Consider the following 23,415-nt stretch of genomic DNA (forward strand, 5'->3'; position numbering starts at 1 on the left):
TCCATTTTATGTCTCTCTCTTCCTCATCTAACTTTCTTTTGGGTTCTCAGAAGAGATCCTGCAGCTTGGCCTTTAAAGAAGTGATTTTCCTCCCAACCTGTGTAGGTCTATTAATATTCAAGTATTCAGTTACTACGATAATGCAGATCCACTATAACGAAGTAATGGAGTTTGCAGTGCAATTAGTATTCAGCTTTTAGTACAGTGAGTTGATTTCTGGGTTAATGAGAGCTTTAGGAACTATAAAGGTGACAATGACTTGTTCTACAGCCAATGATATTGGTTAGATATGAAAGTGGACATAACAGCCAACGGTAAAGTGACTGCCTTACTGTCCTGATACTCAGTCACAAAGGTTTCATCTTTATTTAAATGTGTTGTCAATGACCTGTAAAGTTAAATCATAGAATCATAGAATCATAGAATTCAAGATCAGAAGGGACCATTATGATCATCTAGTCTGACCTCCTGCAAGATGCAGGCCACATAAGCCGATCCACCCACTCCTTAGCAAGCGACCCCTGACCCATGCTTCGGAGGAAGGCGAAAAACCTCCAGGGCCATTGCCAATCTTCCCTGGAGGAAAATTCCTTCCCAACCCCAAATATGGCGGTCAGCTGAACCCCGAGCATGCGGGCAAGACTCTCCAGCCAAACCCTCTGGAAAAGATATCATACCATTGACCCATTGTACTATTTACCAGTGTGGCACTTAATTGACCTATTGACTAAGCCCGTTATCCTATCATACCATCTCCTCCATAAACTTATCTAGCTTAATCTTAAAGTCATGGAGGTCCTTCGCCCCCACTGTTTCCCTCGGTAGGCTGTTCCAGTATTGCACTCCCCTGATGGTTAGAAACCTTCATCTAATTTCAAGCCTGAATTTCCTGACTGACAATTTATATCCGATTGTCCTCGTGTCCACATTAGCACTGAGCTGAAATAATTCCTCTCCTTCCCTGGTATTTATCCCTCTGATATATTTAAAGAGTGTGATCATATCTCCTCTTATCCTTCTTTTGGTTAAGGAAAACAAACCGAGCTCCTCAAGTCTCCTTTCATTCGAAAGGCCTTCCATTCCTCGGATCATTCTAGTGGCCCTTCTTTGTACCCGTTCTAGTTTGAATTCATCCTTCTTAAACATGGGAGACCAAAACTGCACACAATACTCCAAATGAGGTCTCACCAACGCCTTATATAACGGGACTAGCACCTCCTTATCCCTACTAGAAATACCTCGCCTAATGCAACCCAAGACCGCATTAGCTTTTTTAACGGCCACATCACATTGCCTACTCATAGTCATCCTACGATCAACCAGGACTCCTAGGTCCTTCTCCTCCTCCGTTACTTCCAACTGGTGCGTCCCCAGCTTATAACTAAAGTTCTTGTTAGTCATCCCTAAATGCATAACCTTACACTTCTCACTATTGAATTTCATCCTGTTACTAATACTCCAGTTTACAAGGTCATCTAAATCTCCCTGGAGAATATCCCGATCCTCTTCCGAATTGGCAATACCCCCCAACTTGGTGTCATCTGCAAACTTTATCAGCCCACTCCTACTCTTGGTTCCCAGGTCAGCAATAAATAGATTGAATAAAATCGGACCCAAAACCGAGCCTTGAGGAACTCCACTGGTACCCCCCCTCCAACCGGACAGTTCCCCCTTCAATACTACCCTCTGCAGTCTCCCCTTTAACCAGCTCCTTATCCACCTCTGGATTTTCATTTCGATCCCCATCTTTTCCAATTTAACCAGTAATTCTTCATGCGGTACCGTATCAAACGCCTTACTGAAATCCAGATATATTAGATCCACTGCATTTCCCTTGTCTAAAAAATCTGTTACTTTCTCAAAGAAGGAGATCAGGTTGGTTTGGCACGATCTACCTTTCGTAAATCCATGCTGTAATCTATCCCAGTTGCCATCGGCCTCATGCTCCGGAACCACTCTCTCTTTTAAGATTTTTTCCATGACTTTGCATACTACAGATGTTAGACTAACAGGCCTATAGTTCCCCGGGTCACTTTTTTTCCCCTTCTTGAATATAGGAACTACATTAGCTAATCTCCAGTCAGTCGGTACAATCCCCGAATTTAGGGATTTATTAAAGATTATCGCTAATGGGCTAGCAATATCCCTCGCCAATTCCCTTAATATTCTAGGATGAAGATTATCTGGGCCCCCCGATTTACTTCCATTAAGCTGTTCAAGTTTGTGGAAAGTATAAGTGAAAAATTCTTATTTACTGGTTTTCAGGAAGGGATCCCCACTATTTCCATAGGGAATCCACTTCGCTCCTTTGAGATCACAACACCTAGGTCCAGATTCTGCCCTTGAATGTATGTGTCAGGCTGCCACTGAAGTCAAAGGGAGTGGCATGTGTCCGTCTGAGGACAGATTTCAGCCTTTAGAATACAGCTGACAATCAGTGCATAAAATTAGGATTCTATGAGTCTGGCACATAGATGTATATTTCTTTTCCCTTTAATTCCAATAACAGAATTGATTAGATCCTGGAGTTACTGCATTCCAGTGATTACAAACAATTATTTTAAATTTCATGTACAGATTTGAAACTGGTGTCCAATAAGGTCCAGGAAAATTGACCTTCAAGGCAATGTACTAGGTTAAATAAATCAAGAAAAGATTTTTTTCAGTACATTTGTTCAATAACATTTTACATATTTTTTAAAAAAGTGGGAGTATTCAACTATAATAAATATTATAAATAATAGCATAAATAATGGGAATAAAGTGAAAATAATAATTTTAATTACCAAGCATCCTGACTCCCACAGTCAAAGCACGTAGGGCAATAAATTACCTTATCATAATAATGATAAAAAAAACAAATATTTATGTGAAACAAGCTCATGAATGAATGCAAGTTCTAGGGAGAGCCATGAGTTGTGCAGAGTCAACATCTCTGCTTGTCAGTGTTGATTAATGCCCCTTTAATATATTTTGTCTCTCTCCTTTGACGTAATTTGTACTTGTTATTTATCAGAATTAAAGTGCACTTCTACCTAATAATGTCACAGTTGAAAAAAACTATTTTTCAATATGTAAGGTGACTCTTGGAAGTTTAGGGACCCCAAGTCACCCTGCCCTGCTGGACACATATATCAGCGGGGGGAATGAAAATTTCTACTGTAAGAAAAGAGAGGCTGCTGCTTCTGCTTGAAAGACCCATGCAAGGGATTCCCACTCCAAAGAACTGGTAATTCTTGGGTGAGGCTAATATAGAACATTCTTCCAGAGCAAAAAGAAACAAGGCACAATTGTAAGGCCCTGCTGTCCTGCCTGGAGAGATGGGAAATGGCCTCTGTCCCTATTCCAGGTGTGAGTAGGTGAATTATAGGTCAGAGATGCCTGGGTAGAGCCCTCACCTTTTCTTCCCTTCCACTGTGTGGCAGATCAAAGAGACGCAGGGTGAAGAGTAGATAATGTGTAGAATGAGGCTCCCCAGCAATAGTGGGCAAAGTAGTGCTGAGGTCTCTGCTATGCTTCTCTGCCAGCTTTTAGTGAGATGAGTGCTCTCCCACTGATCCCCACATCTCAGGTCTGCTACATGTTTTTTCAGATATTGTCTTTCCCTGTCCTCCCCCTCAACTGTGTCTTTTATGGGAGGAATGGCACTCTCCCTGGAAGGCTGCCAGTTTTTCAGGGATTGTGGAAAAGGGCACATGTGCTTCTTCCCAGTCCCTTTGCTAATTGCCCCATCTATTGTGTCTCCCATCTCTTGGAAGAGTATGACATAGATTGGGGTATTTTTTTAGGGGAATGATTGGCGAATGGGGCACAGGTGTGCTCTTTACAACCTTTAGACATTTTTTCCCACAGAGGGAAGAGATTCTCACGCTGATCTTGCCATCCCAGTTCTAGAGAAATTCCCCCATGCATAGGCTCCTCCTTCTCTATCCCAACTCCAGGAGAACCACAAAAGTTATGCTGCCTGGGGGATGTTCCACAGTTGAGATGGCAATATCTGGAGTTGTCCTCTATTTGGCAAATCATGTTGCTATCTAATGTATATTATTCTCAAAAGACAGATGGTCAAACTCTGTGCTAACTTGCAATCCTATTCAATTCAATGAGATTGAATAAGGAGTGTAAATCAGTGTTGAATACGACCACAGTGGCATTAGAATTTGTCTGCAGTACTCTTGAAGTTCTGATATCTCACTGTTCCTTTATCCTTTGCTTCTACTTCCCTTTCCTTACTTTCTGCTTTTTGTTTTCCTAATGATTCTCTGCCATAATCCATGACATTGTCACTGTAACCTAGGATGTCAAACATATGCCAGACTACTTTCTCAGCATGTCACACTAGAATATGTGTAATTGTGATCAGCCAAGTGTCTTATTTCGATCTTCAATCTGTGATGTTAAAATAAAGTTTGGATCTCATAGGCTACATTCATTTGCTCCCACTGACAGAACACGGTGAACAATTTATCCAGTCACTGAATATTTGCCTGGCACTTTTTCATATCTTTATTGAGTTGTTGATTCAGTTGCCAATCTAAGACAATTTTACAGCCCACAAGTGGATACATCACATGGTTGACACGCATCACTCAATATGCCAAAATCTTCATAATGGATACCTAACAGACAAAGATATATATTTTTTTCTTTTTGTTAGTGGATCTTTACTCTTGTAATACTATAGAAGTCCATAAAATAATACTAAACTGAAAAAGAATCTGGATAAGGGGGAATGGATGCCCTTCTTCATGTATGTTCTCTGTTTAGCAGCACATTTTTAAATACGCCTGTTCCTTTTTAGCAGACTTAGCCTACAATGGTTTAAGTTTTACTAGCTACTTGCACATGCTAGAGGGAAAGGACTCCAGTGATACCATGGGAAGAGAAATTACAGGCCCTATCTATACAGATTGAAATTTGGTTTGATGGTTCTACTGAATATTGTGGGCTCGATTTTCTGCTCAAGGGGCACAAAGCAAACTGAAGTCTATCAGATTCCCACAGAAGAATTCTCCCTGTGTTGGGTGAATCTCTGCCAATGTAAAGCCAGTTGATGTAACCCTATACCAGCTTCCCTACCAACTCTGTGTAAAGGGGAGGACAGAGACATGTAAGTGGTGGACTGGCAATGAGGCAGACATGGAAAGGGTTGGAGTGGAGCAGAGGCCCCTATGCCTGATGCTCCACTGAGGTAAATTCCATTAGACAAGTTAGATTAGGCTCCCTAGTGCTCTGTATTCCATTGAGTGGCTGAGAATCATGAAGCCACAACCAGCTCACTGTGAATCAGGGCCTGTATGTTTTCTGAGCAGATGAGGAAGAGGAGCAATGAAGCAAAACAAGCCCCCCTAACAATTTTTCAACAGAGGGTACCTTGAAATTGCATGAGATGGAGAAACTCAGGTCCTGGCCCCTTACCCATCATATGTTATTCTTGGCCATATTCTGAGGTGAGTAATTAAATTATGCCTTCCTAAATTGCTCCTTGTAGCTGAAGTATAGTATTGCTGTGGACAGATGACCCATTTCACTCCAAAAGGGTTGGCCTTCAGAAGCAGACAAAGTGATCCTCTGTTTGTAATAGTGTCTGAGGATCCCTCTGGGTGAAAGGTTTAATGTAAATGTAAGATTGGTAACATCAATCTGCTCGTTGCCCAGTACACGGTGTTTGGGTAATTCAATTCACTAGTGGACCATCAACCAGTCTTCTCAGATTCAGCACAATGGAATATCATAAATGTAAGGTTCGTGTGTCATTTCAATTTAGTGTCACGTGTCATTTGACCTTTGAACTGAAATATTGAGATTGGTTTAGTCTGGATAGCTGTTCTGTCTGGAATTGGCAGATTACATTTTTTAAAGATCCTTGTTTTTAAAACATACTTCTCTTTCCTGTTACATTAAGGTGTCTGTCTAATAACAGAGGTAGTATAAAGTTTTCTGCTCTGTTGGATCTGCTTGTTATCTTGGGTAGAAAAAAATGAAATCATGTGACTAGAAATCACTCACAGAAGTAAATGCCACTCTGATAGGCCATTAGTAAATTTGAAAGGAAAGCAGAATTCAGAAGAGACCTTTGCTGCCTTTTAAATTATGCATTTTTAGAGACATGAATATGGTATCATGCAATGTTGCAATAGGTTTATGGCAAAGATAAAAGCTTTTAGAAAATAGAACTGAGACAAACAACAAGTGGTGTTCTACATCACGGGCCTGAGTATCCCCTAGCAACACCTACTGAGGAAAAAAATCTCTCTGAACCTATAGGCTTTTACTTTTCTATTTGATAGTTTCAAGTCACACATCCCCTAAGATTCTTTCCAGATGTATAACAAGTAAAAGAATAATAAAAATACAGAAGTAACTGTAAAAAGATAGGAAAAATCATTTGTACTAGCAGCTTTTTAAAACTACACTGCAAATCACCTTAGCAATTCATCTTTACATCACATTGCTGAAATTAATAGTTTTAATTAACTGCTTACATTCTTTTGTTTTCTGAAAATGCTCAAATTTCTTTCAACTGTGCATAGAAATACAATATTAATAGCTTCTTCAGGAATTCATTGTTCAGAACTTTTAGATTCATGCAATCATTGACTTACCAGTTTCATAAAACTGGTGGAAAATTGACTAATCATGTTGAAACTAGAGTAGACAATTCTGAGCTGTACTGTGGCATGTTTATTGCAAATAATGGTTAGTGATCCTTTAGAAAAGATTCCAGTGCTGTGACAGATATTACCCAACACAGATCAGCATATGCAGCACTATACCTGCTACTGGAAAACTTCCAGGCAAAATCAATAGTGGTTTAGATTTTCTGAAGCCAGCAATGTGGAATTGTTAATGTCATCCATTCAGTGCAATATATATAACAGAGGGCAGTTATATCCTCCTGACTAAAAGATGATGAAGGTAACTCATAGGAGGTATAGAGATTATAGAAAATAAAGTTCTAAATAACATTACACACACTGAAATATACTGAAATATACTAAAATTGAATTATCCCAAAAGTCAGCATTTTAAAAGCCCACTCTATAACATTAATAAAATATCTAAATGGATAATATGTATATTTCTGCAATGAGATCCGCACAGACCAACATTTGTGTGTTGTGGATCAGACTACTAAACTGTGTCCTATATTTCCTATGAAAACAATTTAGACTGGCTTCTGGTTACTGCAGGAGAATGCAATCTGATGCTTAAAAAAGAGATGTCAAAAGTGTAGAATAAAATTATGATAATTACAATATATATATTATATATACAGGTCTCTGTTCTTGATTTACAAGAATGGTAAAAGAATGATGATGATGATGATAAACAGAATATATAACTACATATTAGAGATTTTTGTTTGTTTATATGACATCATGATGAATATGTACATTCTCTTGCATTGGTGAAAGTAGCCACAAAATCTTTTACTAGCACCTATCTATTTAAACAAAAAAAAAGAATGAAGAGAATCCACTACAGAATACTAAAGTTAGATACTTTCCAGTTGCCTTTATGTATAATAGCAATAATAATATAATTACCCCAAAATGATGAATGAAAGGCTCAATCATGTTTTTCAAACCTAAAGGATGGGTCCTTTTAAAGAGTGTATTTTTCATAGTGATTCTCATTAACTGTCATTTTTAACAATTGATGTTTTAAGCTTCCTTCCTTCCTTTAGAGATTTTTTTCCCTTTACCTCCATTTCCTATTCTTTGTTCCTTTATGTGCTTTATGTTGGTGATAACCATAATTAATAATCAGGACTAGTTGCTGCTTCATTTTTCATGAAACAAAATCATTCAGCACAAAGAATCTTACATGTGTCTTCAAAAAAGCACTCTTTCTCGTTCTTTAACAGAAGATAATGTGTTCATGTTTTGCATTTGCCTTTAAACACAGGCATCTAAAATGCTTAGTACCTGATCATTTCATATCTGAACAACGTTATATTTTGTACTTTCAAATAATAGCTTTCAGGTTTATTCCCGTTGAGTGCCGGTGACACCCAGCAGTCAGAAATATTTTATAGATGCTATCTTCATGACATTCAACTCATACCTCATCTCCATTATCCCTGATATAATGTGGTATTTTTGGTTTCAGGAAGATAATCCAAGACTGCTATCTCCTGTCGGCAAAATAAATAAATAAAACATTACAATATGCCTAAATCCAGTTGTCTATGCTACTTAATAGCTATTTCAGTTGACTTTAGCTGGCAAATCCTTTATATCAAACAATTCCTTTCTTCTTCCCCTTATAAATGCATTTTGTTATACTTCTGGGTGATTATTACATACTACCCAGGGGTCAAACTGACAGAAGGAAAATGCAGAGGAACAAACCACTTCTGCCACTTTTCTCCCAGCTATCTATCTAGCTGATGAACTGGCTCTCGTTGTGATAGGATCTGAGCACCTCATGATTATTAATGGATTTCATCTTCATAACATCCCTGTGAGGTTAGGCAGTACTATCCTCATTTTACAAATGGAGAACTGAGCTACTGTGTAGACTGTGATTTGTTCAAGCTTGCTCATATCAAATAAGATCACATAATAAGTTTTTGGCTGATCCAGGCATTGAATCCACACCTTTTGAATCCCAGTGCAAGGCCCTGTCCACTAGATCATCTATCCTTATAAGTCCTGCACCTGAGCACCATCACCACAAATCCTTACCACTACAACTCTCAGTTGCAGAGAAGAGTGGAGTACTGTGACCTAGCAATACATAGAGAGAGCTCACCTCTTGGCTTTGAGTGGTCCAGGATCTTGAGAACAGAGAGTGTGAGGAAAAGAAGAGATAGAGAAGTGGATGGACAAAAAGAGAAATGTGGTAATTGCAATGAGAAGTGATACAGAGAATATGGCAGATATTGTGGGGTTGAAGCGGTCAGTGAGCATTTTGCAGAAGGGGGTGAAATGTGTGCAGAAAGCAGAGTAATATAGGCTGAGGGCCTAATCCAGGGGTTGGCAACCTCTTGCACGTGGCTTGCGAGGGTAAGCATCCTGGCGGGCCGGGCCAGTTTGTTTACCTGCTGCGTCCACAGGTTCAGCCGATCACGGCTCCCACTGGCCGCGGCTTGCCACTGCAGGCCAATGGGGGCGGTGGGAAGCCCCGGCAAGCACATCCCTTGGCCTGTGCTGCTTCCTGCTGTCATCATTGGCCTGGAGCAGTGAACCGCGGCCAGTGGGAGCCGCGATCGGCCGAACCTGCGGACGCGGCAGGTAAACAAACTGGCCCGGCCCACCAGGGTGCTTACCCTGGCAAGCCGTGTGCCAGAGGTTGCCGACCCCTGTCCTAATCGATCTCTCACTCCTCAATCGCCGCCTCATCCCCAATCATGTGAGTAGCTCCAGTGCAGTTAGTAGAAGTTATTTGTATGTTATGAAGGAAGAAGAGGTCCAACAGAATTGAAACTGTTGTTAAAAAAATTCAAAGGAAACATTTCAATTTGGATTTTGTTTAAATGTACATCTGGCATTGCATACTCAGGTTAGACATCACTTTTCAGCATATAGTCACAGTAGAAAGCATATCTGTACTAACGACAATTCAGTCTCAGAGCAACTATCAACTAAATTAGGCCTCAGTTCAAGAAAGCATCCCTAAGCAGTACAGCAAACGTGCATAAATCCCATTGCTTAAAGTTAGGCACATACTTAAATACTTTCTTCAACAATGATGGGCTTAAGTGCATGCTTTGGTGCTTTCTTGAATCGGAGTCCGAAAGAATAATAAGTCATGCAACATTTCAATTTTCATTTTCTTTGTCTTGACAATGGATTTTCATCAGCACATGCTGTTTATATGAGGATTGGGTTTCTTTATTAATGGATACTTTTCTTTTTCAGACTTGAATCTCCAACTAGATCTTTGATAATGGAAGCTCCAAGGGGAGTCCAAGTTAGTGCAGCTGCAGGAGATTTAAAGGCAACGTGTAGGAAAGAACTGCACTTGCAGTCCACAGAAGGGGAGGTAAGCTCAGTCTGCAATGAAATACTATGCAGTTCTGTCCAGCAAAAAAAGTAAATATTATAAAGAAACTATTTAAGTGATACTGTATGTAAGAACCAGGTGTATATGGTAAGAAATTCTCTGTAGCTGCCTGAATTGAAAAGTGGATTTACTTCACCCTGGCTGATGAATTATTCTTTGTTTGCTTTCTAAAAAATCATGTGAATGGTTACATTTTATTCACACCATTTCTCTCAGGAAAAAGAATGTTAACAAAATACAGATGTGAGTATTTGCCTTAGAAATAGCATGGCATGGAATGCTGCTTAACAGAGCAGCAGAGGACAAGTTTCCCCAAATCTGTCACCGGAGTCCTGGTACAGAGGTAGGTATGAGCTAGGATTTTGCATATATACACAATTACATTGTGTGAATGTGCACAGAGAGTGTTAAATTGAAATTTTGGACCCAATCAATGAATCTTAAATTTGGAATGATATCTTGACAAGGCCTGAGAAAGGAAGAGGTGTTATATGTTCTAACTTCCCCAATTCGGTTTAACTGCTCTCTCTCCTTAAATTATTATTGCCTTTCTGAGAAACTGAAAGCTCTACTTCAATGATATACCACACCATCCATGTGATATTTCAGTGATCAGTTCAATATGAATAGATGTTTGGGGCAGGGCTCTCTGCTTGTATGGTCATTTATACCTGTGCAAAGTGGGTATAAAATGCTACCAGAGCAAAATGAGAATCAGATCCTTGGTTTTGTTGTAACTCAGTTAATGTGTGATAGTGGTGATTGGAATGAGAAAAACTTTTCTAATTTTCTTACCTAAAAATGAAATAAGAAGAAGAAATCTTGGACGATAGCATCTAGAGAGCTCAGTTCCCATCTAGACAATTCAGTGAAGTGGCTAGATTTTCAAAATGTTCTTAGTGGGAATTGCTGGGTTCCAAGTACTTTTGAAAATCTGGCCACTTCATTTAGGTACCTAACTGAGAACTGAGCTCTTTTGAAAATCTGTCTCCTTGTGTTTATATATCACAGCTTCCCCAAAGAATCCCAAATGTTTCACAAACTATACAAAATGCATATAACAGCTTTGAAATATACCCACATCTGTGGTGATGGGTAGCCACCAACCATTGCACAGCATAGTATATTACAATACATACAGGAATGTTGTGGCCAAGGACTCTGGGTCAGAGCTCTACTTTTATGAACATTTCCAAGGGATCTTTAATTTCCATGCAGCATACTTAAAGCACAATTATATTTTTTCTGGCACTAATCCTAGATTCTCCACTTTTGTTCTGTGCCTCCTTTTCAATTTTTCTTCAAAACCCACTTCTTCCCACAATCCCTTCATATTAGTGCAACCCTCAGAAAATCTCATTTAAAGAGAAGGAACGTATATGATGCATTTAAAATAACCCAAGAAAACAGCTGTTTTAGAGCAAAACTAAACCTTTAGGCTCAGCATGCTGCAAAGGACAGCGTATGGCCAAAGAAACACCCTAAAGGTATGTCACAGTAACCATTTCTCCCATGATTCCCCCTAGCTATGTGGGGTGCCTAAAGGACTTCATTCTTTGGAGGCATAGCTTATTTCTCCACACAAATGCTTCTTCCACTATTTCCACTGGTCATTGTGTCTGGGTGGAGGGAGTGAATTTGTGGCTCTGCTCACTCCCTATCCACTCCTCACCCATTCTTAGCACCTTCCCACCGACTTTCTTATAGTGGAGAATACAGGTTGTGCAGGTCTTCTCTCACGTCAGCCGCTGAGGAGGAGGAGAGAGCAAAAATAATGTGTCCAATGTGGCCATACGCTGTCCTTTGCAGAATGCTGAGCCTAAAGGTTTAGTTTTGCTCTAAAACTGGGCAAGTGACAATCTAGATTTTATTTCTACTAGCCTCCAACCTCCTTCACCCTTGCCCAGTCTAAGACGTCCTTGAGTCATATTACGTTTTCCACCTAGTGTCTGTGTCTTACTACTCTTGCTCTACCTTTAATGGCATTTCTCATATACTAATGTAATACTCAAACTTTTTTTAAACTGTTAGCTCTTTAAGGCAGTGAGTGTGTCTTTAATTTCTTGGTTCAGCACTATGCACATCTATGGTGCTTTTACAAATGTTTTATTATAATAATAATCATAGGTGCTGACTCCAGGGTTGGCACACCCATGGAAAAAAATTAGTGGGTGCTTCTCACCCACCAGCATCCAGCTCCCCTCCTCCCCACCAGTGCCTCCCACCCACCAGTGGCCCCGCCAATCCCATTCCTCCCTGTAGCTCCCGCCACCGCTATTAGCTGTTCTGCGGCATGCAGGAGGCACTGTGGGGAGGTGGAGGAGTGGAGGCACGCTCAGGGGCGGGGGCAGAACAGGGGTGGGAAGAGGTGGGACGGGGTCTGGGGCAGAGCAGGGGTTGAGCACTCCTGGGTCAAGAAGGAAGGTGGCACCTGTGATAATTGTGAACCAACGGTTGTGAGGATAACCTCTAGCCCATGGGTTGATGAGGGATTTTGTCATGTACCCTGACTGCTATTTGCCTTCCTGACCATTCTTGTGAAGAATGGTTCTCTCATCTCCATGTAAGGTATCTTTGTAAATGACATTCAATGACCTAGTTTAGCCTAGATACTTTGTTAATAAGCACCTAAGGAAAGTTAAATTGATTAGATTCTTTATCCAAAATTCAGATTCACTTAAGTATTCAGACTTAACTGCCTGTGGATGTCAGATTGACAAAACTATTCAGATGATAAAAGAAGGCCCCATTCTCAGATAAGGGTTGCAGATATTTTACTCCTAACACAAGTCTCTGTTTAGAATGTTAATAAATTATCTCAACACAAACCTGACAGGTTCTTGGCTGAACTCCAAATTGGAGCATTTGTTTAATTCTTAAATCAACGTGAAAAGCATGGAAACCAAAACTTTATACACTTCTGGGATTTCCCAGGTGGTTGATGCCATAATGATTTGTTAATTCATTAATAGTTGTCATGAAACATTACTTTCCTGCCCACCCCCTACCACACAAGCACCACCCCCAATAGATAGTTATCGTAGCAAAAATTATTGTATATGCTTATGAGACATTGTTTAATTCTTCTAATGCTGGTAACTTTTATGTTCAGCAAAAGAACATCCATGGATCTGGCCCAAAATAAACACAGGAATTCCATACTGGATCATACCAAGGTCCATCATATCTGGTATTCTCTCTCCAAAATTGGGCTGTACAAAATGCTTCAGTGGAAGATGCAAGCAATCTGCACAGGCAAATAATTTGTGATTCCCCACCCCTTTGGACTCATCCTAACCTCTAACAGAGATTGCTTTAAGCATTGAAGCATGAAGATTAATTATCCTTTCCACAACATTTTTGTTACCATTAATTATGATAACTGTGGATATTCTTGATCTCCATACAAATGTTCAATCCCTGTCTCCATCATGTTAAATTTTTGGCCTTAGCAACTTTGTGTGGTATAGCAAATGCTGTGAGAAGGTGGCAGGGGGTTTGCTGAATGTAGAGATAGCAGATATCTTACCCTCTTTCCACTCCCCTCTTCCCTCATCCCCTACAAAAAGTCCAAATGTCCTTATAATGCCAGGTTCTGGGAAACGGATAGCTCAAGAGATTGGTAGCAGGCTACCACACTGGGTTCTTGTGGGTCAGCATTTCATCTGTCATCCGGGTCATTGGTGACAGCAAATGGTACTGACTAACTGATGGTAGGTAGGGAACCTATGAGTCATGATCTGGCAGACTTAATTCAGTTCCTAATGGACAGATTTCCACATCAGAACATCTGTATCACAGTTGCTGGAATGCATGTCCCCATGTGCTTTTTGTCACCTATAGATGATAGTACCAGAAGCACCAGAATGCCATTCCAGTTCCCAGCAAATAGCCCAAAGACTTACTGAGCATGAAGACTAAATTATCTTTTTATCCCAAAAGTGGCCCTTCTAGAATACATTTTGGTTGAGCAGTCTGGAAGAGCATGACTGTTGATGCCCATTTTGTGTTTTTCTGTGGATATGCAGGGGACTTCAGTGTTCAAGGCTAGCAGTCCAGCACCATTCATGTGCACTAAGTTGTATAAGAAATTGACAAAGCAAGTAAGTGGAGAAAAATTACATGAGAGAATTTCAATCACAGAGACTAATACAATTAAAAATTATTCCTAATAAATAGATTACAATCTATTTCCTTGTTAACTTACTAATGACTAGAGAGTTTATCATTATTGTTCTATTAGTATATCACATTCGTAAGTGCAATCAGACACATTTTAAAAGAAATCTTTGCCCTTCTGTAATAAACACAGCCTCTGTCAATCAGTCTTTGTGCACACGGTGTTTGCCATATTTGAGACTAGAGGTTTTATACTAGAAAATAGTTCTTTTGTTTTGTTTATATACTGCCTAATCAAATTGAACTTCATAAGGTTTGGAGACATTTACTTATTCTGTAAATCACTTGAGATAAATATATTGAATCTCTATTTTCTTTCTGTAGAAAATATTACCAGGAAGGAATTGTATAGCACTTGGAATAAATTTGTTATAACCATATTAGCAGAACATTATGAATTTACCTTGGTTTAAGCAGTGAAAGATAGACTTCCCTTTTATTTAAGAAGAATTTTAAAGTTTTGTGGGGTTTTTTTTGAAGACTATAACAGTTTACCAAATACTTTTCCTCCAATTCTATTTCTTGTGCAGTATAATCCTTAGCCTCCCACAGCACAAACTGAAAGTCTTTGCAAGCATTCTGCCTTCTGCTGTTTGATGCATTTTCTTTTTATTTACTTCAGTATTATAATAATCCTTTTATCCGTATTATAAATAATAATGCATGATCCCAGATTGAATACTGGAGGCTGTAATTTAGTCTCAGGTTCTGCTGCCCTTTATAAAGCACTTGAGCTGCACCCTTGTGATTCAAGGCATCAGCAGAATCCTTTGATTCAATTACAGCTTGGCATTTAATTGTGAACTATGTATTACTCTATAAATAATCCATAGCCAATGGTTTAAAGGAGCAATCATTTACACATAAAATGGAATCAGAAACTCTGGGTATTAAAAGATCCTATCAGCTCACATAAGAGGAAAAAAGAACATTCCATCATTGCAAATGCATCCCCCGGCTTCTAGTTGACTATTACTTCCACATAAACACAGTAGAAAAGTTTAAAGATGTTCAGATCATTTCTGAATAATGCTATTTGCATCCTGTAGCTACTAGCTTTTGGTACTTCTGCAAATACATAGATGTTTGTTGAGCTGAACCAAAACATTACCAGCATATAACAGTAACAAGTTTAAAGGATTATTTGATTTTGACAACTCAGTGGTCCAAAATATGACTTACATAGCCCAGCTCTTATGAAACCTAATTCTGATTCTCATATTTATCCAAACTGCTCCCATGTAACAGACTCTGAACTTTAGCAGCATCACATTGGCTAAAGGCCAAGTGTAATCAAGAGAAAAAGACTCTTGGTATGTCTACACAGCTGCTGGGACAAGTCTTGCAGCCTGGGTCAACAGAGTTGTGTTAGCAGGGCTCATGCTAGAAAGTCCACTAAAAATAGCAAAGTGGACATTCCAGGTTGGGCTGGGCTTCAGACTTTGAAGTCTGAGGGATAGGGGGTGGGCTTCAGAGCCAAGCTCTAGCCCAAACCAGAACCTCAAAGCAATGTCTACACAGCTATTTTTAGCATGCTAACCATGGCTGCAAAACTTGCTCCCGGCAGCTGTGTAGACATACCCTCTGAGACTACTCATATATGCAAACATATCCATCTTTATTGTCACCTTGTTCCCCCACTCCATCCCCCTTTGTTTATCCACCTTTTGTGCCTAGTTGTTATAATCCTAGACTGCAGGATCTCTTGGGGAGAGGATTGTCTTTATTTTTTTAATTTATACATTACCTAGCCTAATGGGGCCCAATCCCTGTCTTGGGCCTCTGACTACTACCATAATAATAAATAAATAATGACATTAAAAATTATGCTGAATATTATGATATATGTCCTAAATATCTCACTGTGAGACTGTTGACATTCATCCCCAAGGAAGTGGTTAAAACACCATTATTTGTATCTTCTCAAACCTTACAAGACAGTTGACAGTACACTTTTCTCCTGATCTTCTGTGGCTTTTTGTCCTTAATATCTTTTGGCTTCTGTGACTTATTCATCAAAATAAATGATATCATTCAATAAAAAAATCATAATTCTTGGGTCAAACTTCAATTTTAGTTACACTTGTGAAAATTCCATTGAAGTCAACAGAGTCGCTCCAGATTTATAGCTGTGTAACTGAGATCAGAATTCACTTTGGTCATCTAAGTATTAATATGGCTCTATATTATCTGGTCCAGTAAGTTTGGAAAGAAGTCTGATCTGTTGACAGTGAAGGTTGTGACTACAGCTGGCTGAAAAAATTCGAGTGAAATGTTTTTTGTTGGAATTTCCTGATTCATCAAAATCAAAACATTTTTGTGGAGAGGGTTTATTTCTGATAGGCTTAGTTCTGTTGGAACTCCATCAGGCATGTTTCTTACCAGCCTACTTAATAGCAGCTTCCAGGCTCCCAATTCTTTGACAGCCATCTGGTGGGCTGATAGAGAGCCCCCGTTCTTAAGGTTCATGGCTCCTCAGCATACAGGGTTCCAGGAAACAGCCCATGTGGTGGTTTGCCTTGGAGCAGGGAATGCTTGGCTTTCAGAAGCCACAGCTGTGGGGCAAGCCACCAGGCAGTCGACCCCAGAACTATGGCTTCATTTCCTTTTGCAGAGAATTTTGAAATTTGTGGATTTTGTTCTGCATTGGAACAAATCCAGCCTTTGAAATTTCTAAGTCTTCCTTGAAAATGAATGACTTTTCTCTGCCTGGCTCTAGTGTTGCCTGAGTAGGAATGACTTTTTGAAGGCAACTATAATTTCAGGGATGAAATAATGCCTGAAATGAATTCATTAAAAATTAGTGATAAACAGAATTGGGAGAACAAATAAGTAGTAGACAGCTATTCTATTGGATCACCCTTCATATTCTATTGGATCACCCTTCAGAATAATGCTTAACAATTGTATTGTTTTTTTCATCTTCAGATCACTTTGTAAACTCTAACTAATTATGTGTCACCTTTGTGAGGTAGGAATGTAATTAATGGAGCTGGTGAGGAGCTTTTCAATTAAACTTTTTTTTCATCAAAAAATGCCAGTTGGTTGAAACCAAACTTCAAAATCATTAAACTATCCCATTTTGATATTTTCAAAATGAAAAGTTCTGATATTTGCTTCCAAACAACTTTTCATTTAAAATTTAAGTTAATGAATAGTGTAAAAAAAAGTTAAATTAAAAAGGTCAAAATGGAAACAAAATGTTTCAAAATTATCAAAAGAAAATTGGAATTTTTTTTGACAAGCTCTAGTAGTTGTTTGAAGGAATGGGCTGTGTGGGAATAGAACGGGAATTTTGCCAAAGTGGGGATCATAATAGCTGGGACATTTGGCTCAGAACAGTTTTGAAACCCTTTGTTTTGTTTTGTTTTATTTAGACTATTACAATATTTTGTTTTAATGTAATAGCTTTTTTTTCATATTGTTTTTCTGACTAGTCAAATATCTTGTATGCTTCCACTGGAAACTGTCCTTTCTTCTCTGTGCATTTCATGTCATGCCTGGTTCTGGCCTAGATATGGTTTGTGAACTACTGTAACAAAAAACTTACTTGTGGCACAGAATTTTCAAAGGAAAAGCATTTAATTAACATCCAGAGCTAATGTAAGAAAGCACTTTGTCACAGTATTGCTACTGAACATGAAAAAATCAAAGAATTTCATAATCTTGTTGCCCAAATCTTAGGAGATTCAATATAATTTTACTGTAAACACAGTAAAAATCCCTGCTAGTAGCTCTAACTCATTTAAACATTTCTCATAGCTAGAGTATGCTCTTTTATGAATTCCCATTGCGGTTTGGATCTTTTTTTGTCAAAAGGTTCACTTTGCTTTGATTTGTTCCTTATGAAGATCATTATATCACAAGGCTGTCTTGTCAAATAATAATGTAGTATTGCCCTTTCTTCTGTTACCACTCCATTTGCATGATGTCATATTGCATGGCCAAATGCATGCCTCATAGCAATTAATCACAGGAAGGAAAACAAAAATGCTGCTTTTTATATTGTAGCAAAACCAAAATCAAGTTGTCACAGCATCGCAATGTGAAACTTGAAGTAGAAATTAAAGTTAAGCAACATTCCAAATCTTCAGATGACTAGAAAAAATAATTGCAGCAGATTCCCTTCTGACTTACACCAGGGTAATTCCATTGAAGTTCCCATCTACAGCAGTACAACACACCTACACTGGGGTTCTGAACAATCATAGCTACAATTATTTAAAAAAGACCATTATAGATTCATAGATTATAAATCCAGAAGTCTAGATTATAAGGCCATGGAACTTCCCTAAATTAATTTCTGTTTGAACTAGAGCATATCATTTAGAAAAACATCTTGATTTAAAAATTTCCAGTGATGGAGAACGTACCACAATCCTGGTGAAGTTGCACTACAGATTAATTACCCTCACTGTTAAACATTTATACTTTATTTCTAGTCTGAAATTTGTCTAGGTTCAACTTCAGTCATTTGATTTTGTTATACCTTTCCCTGCTAGAATGAATACCTCTGCATTGTGGGTACTTTAGACTGTAATTGTCACCCCTTAATCGTCTTTTTGATAAATTTAATAGTTTGAGCTCCTTTAAGGAATATTTTCCAATCCTTTAATGATTTTCATGCCTCTTCTCTGAACACTCCAATTTATCAAAGTCCTTCTTGAATTATGGACAGCAGAACTGGACACGGTATTCCAGCTGCAGTCACACCAGTGCCAAATACAGAGGCAATATCATCTCTTGTAGCGAGGTTGCCATTTATTGACCACCCACTTTTGGCCAGAGGTGACTCTGCAGCATGCTCACTCTGGTTTCCCTATTCAGGGCCACTTAAGAACTCCCCGCAGTATTTCTTTGGACTACCCCTGACCACCACGTGGGGCTGGGTTAATAGGTGAAAGCAGTGCACAGTGGTCCTCAATGTCTCCAAAATAAACACAATAGTTCAAACTCAGCTCAGGTTCTTCTTCTGCATACGGAGCTCTTATTCTACCCCAGACTGTTCTTCATGGACCCACGATGCTGTCCTTCCTAGCAGGAGCTCAGCCTACTGGCTCTGGCATCCTTCCCCCGTCACTCCACACTCTCTTCTGAGGGATAAGGCAGCATATATACTGCCCTCTTTTGGAGACATTCCCACCCAGTTGTTCAGGAGAGAGGGGAGCCTTGTCCCCATCCTTCTGTACAGGCTCCTGGTCCAGGGATCTTAAAGGGACAATGTCCTGGTTTTTCCCATCCATCTACTAATGCATCAGGACTGTTTCCTGTCTGTCTGTGACAAGACCATTTTTAAGTTTATTCCAACATTCCTGGAATCAGGTTTTCTGGTCCCCTTTAGTTTGAAAGGGCCAGTTTACTCTGTTATACATCTCTATTCCTATTCAATATTCCCCTGTTTATACAGGCAAGGATCATATTAGTTCTTTTGACCACAGCATTGCACTAGGATCATATGTTCAGTTGATTATCTATTGTGACCCTCAAGTCTTTCTTAGAGTCTTTGCTTCCCAGAACAGAGTCCCATGTCCTGTGAGTATATTGAAACACATATTGTTGTTTGCTTCCAGCTTACCCAGTAATCTAGACTGGTCTGTCCTCTTCATTATTTACTAATACCTCCCAGTCTTTGTGTCATCTACAAACTTTTATCAATAACGATTTTGTTTTTCTCCAGGTCATTGATAAAAATGTTAAATAGCACAGGGCCAAAAACTGGTCCTTGTGACTCCCCAGTAGAAACACACCCACTCAATGACGAGTTCCCATTTACACCTACATTTTGAGACCAATTGGGTAGCCAGCTTTTAATCCATTCAATGTATGCTATGTTGATTTTTATATTCTAGTTTCTTGATCAAAGTGTTGTGTGGTACCAAGTCCAACATTCTTACCTTTATCAGCAAAATTTGTAATCTCATTCAAAAAGGATATCAAGTTAGTTTGGCAAAATCTGTTTTCTAAAAACCCATGTTGTTTGGCATTAAATATACTACCCTCCTTTAATTCTTTATTAATAAAGTCCCTTGACAGGCATTTCATTATTTTGCTGGGAGTAATGTCAGTCTGACAAGCCTATAACTATGCAGGTTGACCCTTACTTGGCTCTAGGAAGACAGCACACCATCCTGTGTCTTTCTGCCTCTTCCAGAATGTTCTTAACATTCTTCTTAGTATGGAATCTCCAACAAGGGTCATCTGTCTTCCTTGGCCAGTTGGAGATCTCTTTGTGGGCATACTTGATTGCCTTGTGGGTTACGATATGTCCCATACAGCTCTGTGTTCCATTCCTCCCACCAGGAACTTCAGAGATTTTCTGCAGTTTCCTCAATGACAATATAACAATAGGATACTTCTAGCTGTGTAGAATTCCTCTTGGTCTTTTTTCGATTAATCATAGCCTGCCCATCATCATCCACTTCCATTAGGGGTTTAGTGGTGCTTTCCCATGGCTTCTCTGCTATTTGCAGCTGGTGTTGAATGTAAAAGAATGTTTTCCTACTGAATTGAGGAGCAGTGTATATACTGTGCCATTATGCATTCTATATATTTACAGCCTATAATGTGGTAGATAACATATTAAGGCACTGGGCAGTATTTCAGGATCCCCACCACCTCATAAGTCTCATAGTGCTATCTCCAGGGCTTGTATCTGCATTGAAACTCCTTCTGCTGTTTAGAGTTTCCAGTGTTGCACCTAGGGCAATGGCTGATCTTGCTTTAGCTTGGTGTGGAACTTTCTCACTCAAACTATCTTCCTCAGTTCATCCCTCATTAATAAAAAAACCAAAACCCAAACACCTAAAAGCTCACTTTTTTCACAGGTTTTTTCTCTATCAGTCTGTCCCTCTGAATGACTTATCTTTTTATTATTTTATTCATCTGTTTTTATGAAGATTCATTATACTGTGGTTATTTATTCACCAACCTGAGCAATTTTCCAGATGGCTGAAGTACTTTCAAAATATTATAAAACTATTTATAAACAAATTCATTATCACATTATCCTTTCCAAACTGGCCAGCCTCAGAACATTTAGTGTTGTTTTGGATGAGAGAAAGTAAAAAGGACATTTCTAACTCAGATACAATGTTCAGAAATCAAATGGTTATAGTCTGATTGTGCTCTTAACAAGACTTTAACCTTAAACCTTTTTCATCTGATTTCAAATCCAATAAGCACATTTTCTAGTGTATGTGAACACATATGATTATTTAACTATTATGTGTATGTAGTTATTGTTAAGATTATACAGTTTAGCATATTTCACCACAAATTTTCTGCTACTTAAAGTAATACATGAGAGAATGACCTTTAATAGCACTTCACACTTATTAAAATACAAATTGTTCGAGGTAAGGTGATGCTACTGCATGGAGTGAATGAATTTCTATCATAAAAGATACAAGAGAAAAATCAACCTGTTCAGGAAATATTCTCAGAAAGCTTTTGTATGGGCACCCACTTACGGTTGAATAAATGTCTTGGGTGAGGAGTTAAGAGGTATTTGCATAAACTGTAATTATGTGCACTAATGTGTGTTCAAAAGCACATGCCAGCAATACCAGTAGAAATGTATGTCGTTTAGATATTCATATTAATCTCTTGGGCACACATTAGAATAAAGTTTAAAATATTTTATAAAAAGGATGGAAAAAGAAATTAAATTCAGTTTTATTTGTTTTTTCCCCTCTGCAGATATTTTTAAATGCAGATATAATCCGACTGGGAAATCTACCAATGGGTTCCTTTTCATCTTCCCCATCTAGCTCCTCAACTCCTCGACAGACTATCTATGAGCTCTGCGTTTGTCCCAATGGTAAACTGTACCTTTCCCCGGCAGGAGCAGGCTCTACTTGTCAATCCACTAGCAACATCTGTTTGTGGAGCTGAAATGACTCCAGTTTCTCCTCACACCAGAATAGCCTTTTGTTACTGTCCCTCTGCTTCACAGTTCTGCTCGGTTTCCCTTGTGACAAATTTGAAGCTTCAAATGGCCTGCAGAGCAACTTCTTCCAGTGTAAGCAGGAATACAACGCTGCCTTCTCTTGTGGCTCATGTTACCACTCAACGTAGAGATGGGAGTGAGATATTCAAAAATAAATGTAATCTTCATCAGGAAACCTGGATCATAATATCATCTTTTGTCCAAAAGAGAGAATAACACAGGTGCCTTTGCTACGTGAAGTGAAGCACATAGTTTTAGTTTTATGCAGTACCTGGATATAAACTGCACGCATATATACAGTACTTATACAAATTTGCCCAGAATCCAATCATGAGATGAATAGGTAACCCCTGTATGATAATTAACTTTACTATCTGAAAGCACAATTTTCCATTCATCTTTTTGGATGTAAACTTTTATCCCTGAATTTTAAAATTTTGAAACATTGTGTGATGCTTGCTTTACTAAACAATTAAAATTCAGTACATGGTTTTTAACAAAAAAAAAAAAAAGAGACAGAATCCCTCTGAGTTTTGTTTCTTTAAAACAAATGTGTTGTTACTCTGTCTTCTACGTCTAGGGTTTTGTATGTTTAGGTAAGCATTTATTTTGCAAGCACTCAGCAATATTAAATTTCCAGTGTTCAAAACACATCCACTCTTGTTTGTCAGATCTGAATAGCCTTACACAGTTATTAGTGGGTTATTGCACATGAAGTGATTGCTTTAAGTAAAATGTACAGTTTCTGGAAAAGAACAGCAGGATAAAGAGGGAAATATTGATGATATGGAACTGTCTGATCAAATAGGTATTTTTCAGAAAACATTTATGATTGGAAAAAAAAGACACACTCTTTAGAGTTATATCTTGTCCATTTTATAGCATTTCTAGCTTGTCTATCCACTGCTATTTGAACTTAATACAAACACATAAATACTAATATAATGCATAACACCAAGAAGCAATTCATTTACAACTGAAATGGCACCCTCAGATTTATTATCCTTTTTTCTTTTGTCATCTGCTATTAAGGTTTTTAAAGTAATAGCATTAAAAATCCATGAGCAAATATGAAATGACATAGAATATTAACAAGTACATTGACATTGTGTTGACTCCACCAGGTCTGTGTTTAGATAAAGCTATCATATTTCCCCTCAGCTTTCAGTAGTAGCTCTTTTTGACTAGCTTGACCTGGGAACTTAGTTCGGTTCCATTTTTCATTACCTGTGTTTTAGTAATTGAGCTCCTGCAAAAGACACTTTGGTTTGTTG

The 23,415-nt window shown here is 38.6% G+C and overlaps 1 protein-coding gene across 7 annotated transcripts in view; it reads left to right on the forward strand.

Moving 5' to 3' along the window:
* SGCZ (sarcoglycan zeta) overlaps nt 1-22,794 on the forward strand; it is a 491,213-nt gene extending 468,419 nt beyond the window's left edge. For 6 of the 7 annotated variants that reach the window (XM_039542317.1, XM_039542313.1, XM_039542314.1 and 3 more), the window contains 3 exons: nt 9,870-9,993; nt 14,043-14,117; nt 21,892-22,794. In XM_039542317.1, the coding sequence (XP_039398251.1) occupies nt 9,870-9,993; nt 14,043-14,117; nt 21,892-22,086 (394 nt within the window). In that variant the 3' untranslated portion in view covers nt 22,087-22,794. The remainder of the gene's footprint in view (nt 1-9,869; nt 9,994-14,042; nt 14,118-21,891) is intronic. The other variant, XM_039542316.1, reaches the window with a different exon arrangement.
* The last annotated feature ends 621 nt before the right edge of the window (nt 22,795-23,415 follow it).

The sequence above is a fragment of the Mauremys reevesii genome, linkage group 5, assembly GCF_016161935.1.
Source record: "Mauremys reevesii isolate NIE-2019 linkage group 5, ASM1616193v1, whole genome shotgun sequence".
NCBI classification, from domain to species: Eukaryota; Metazoa; Chordata; order Testudines; family Geoemydidae; genus Mauremys; species Mauremys reevesii.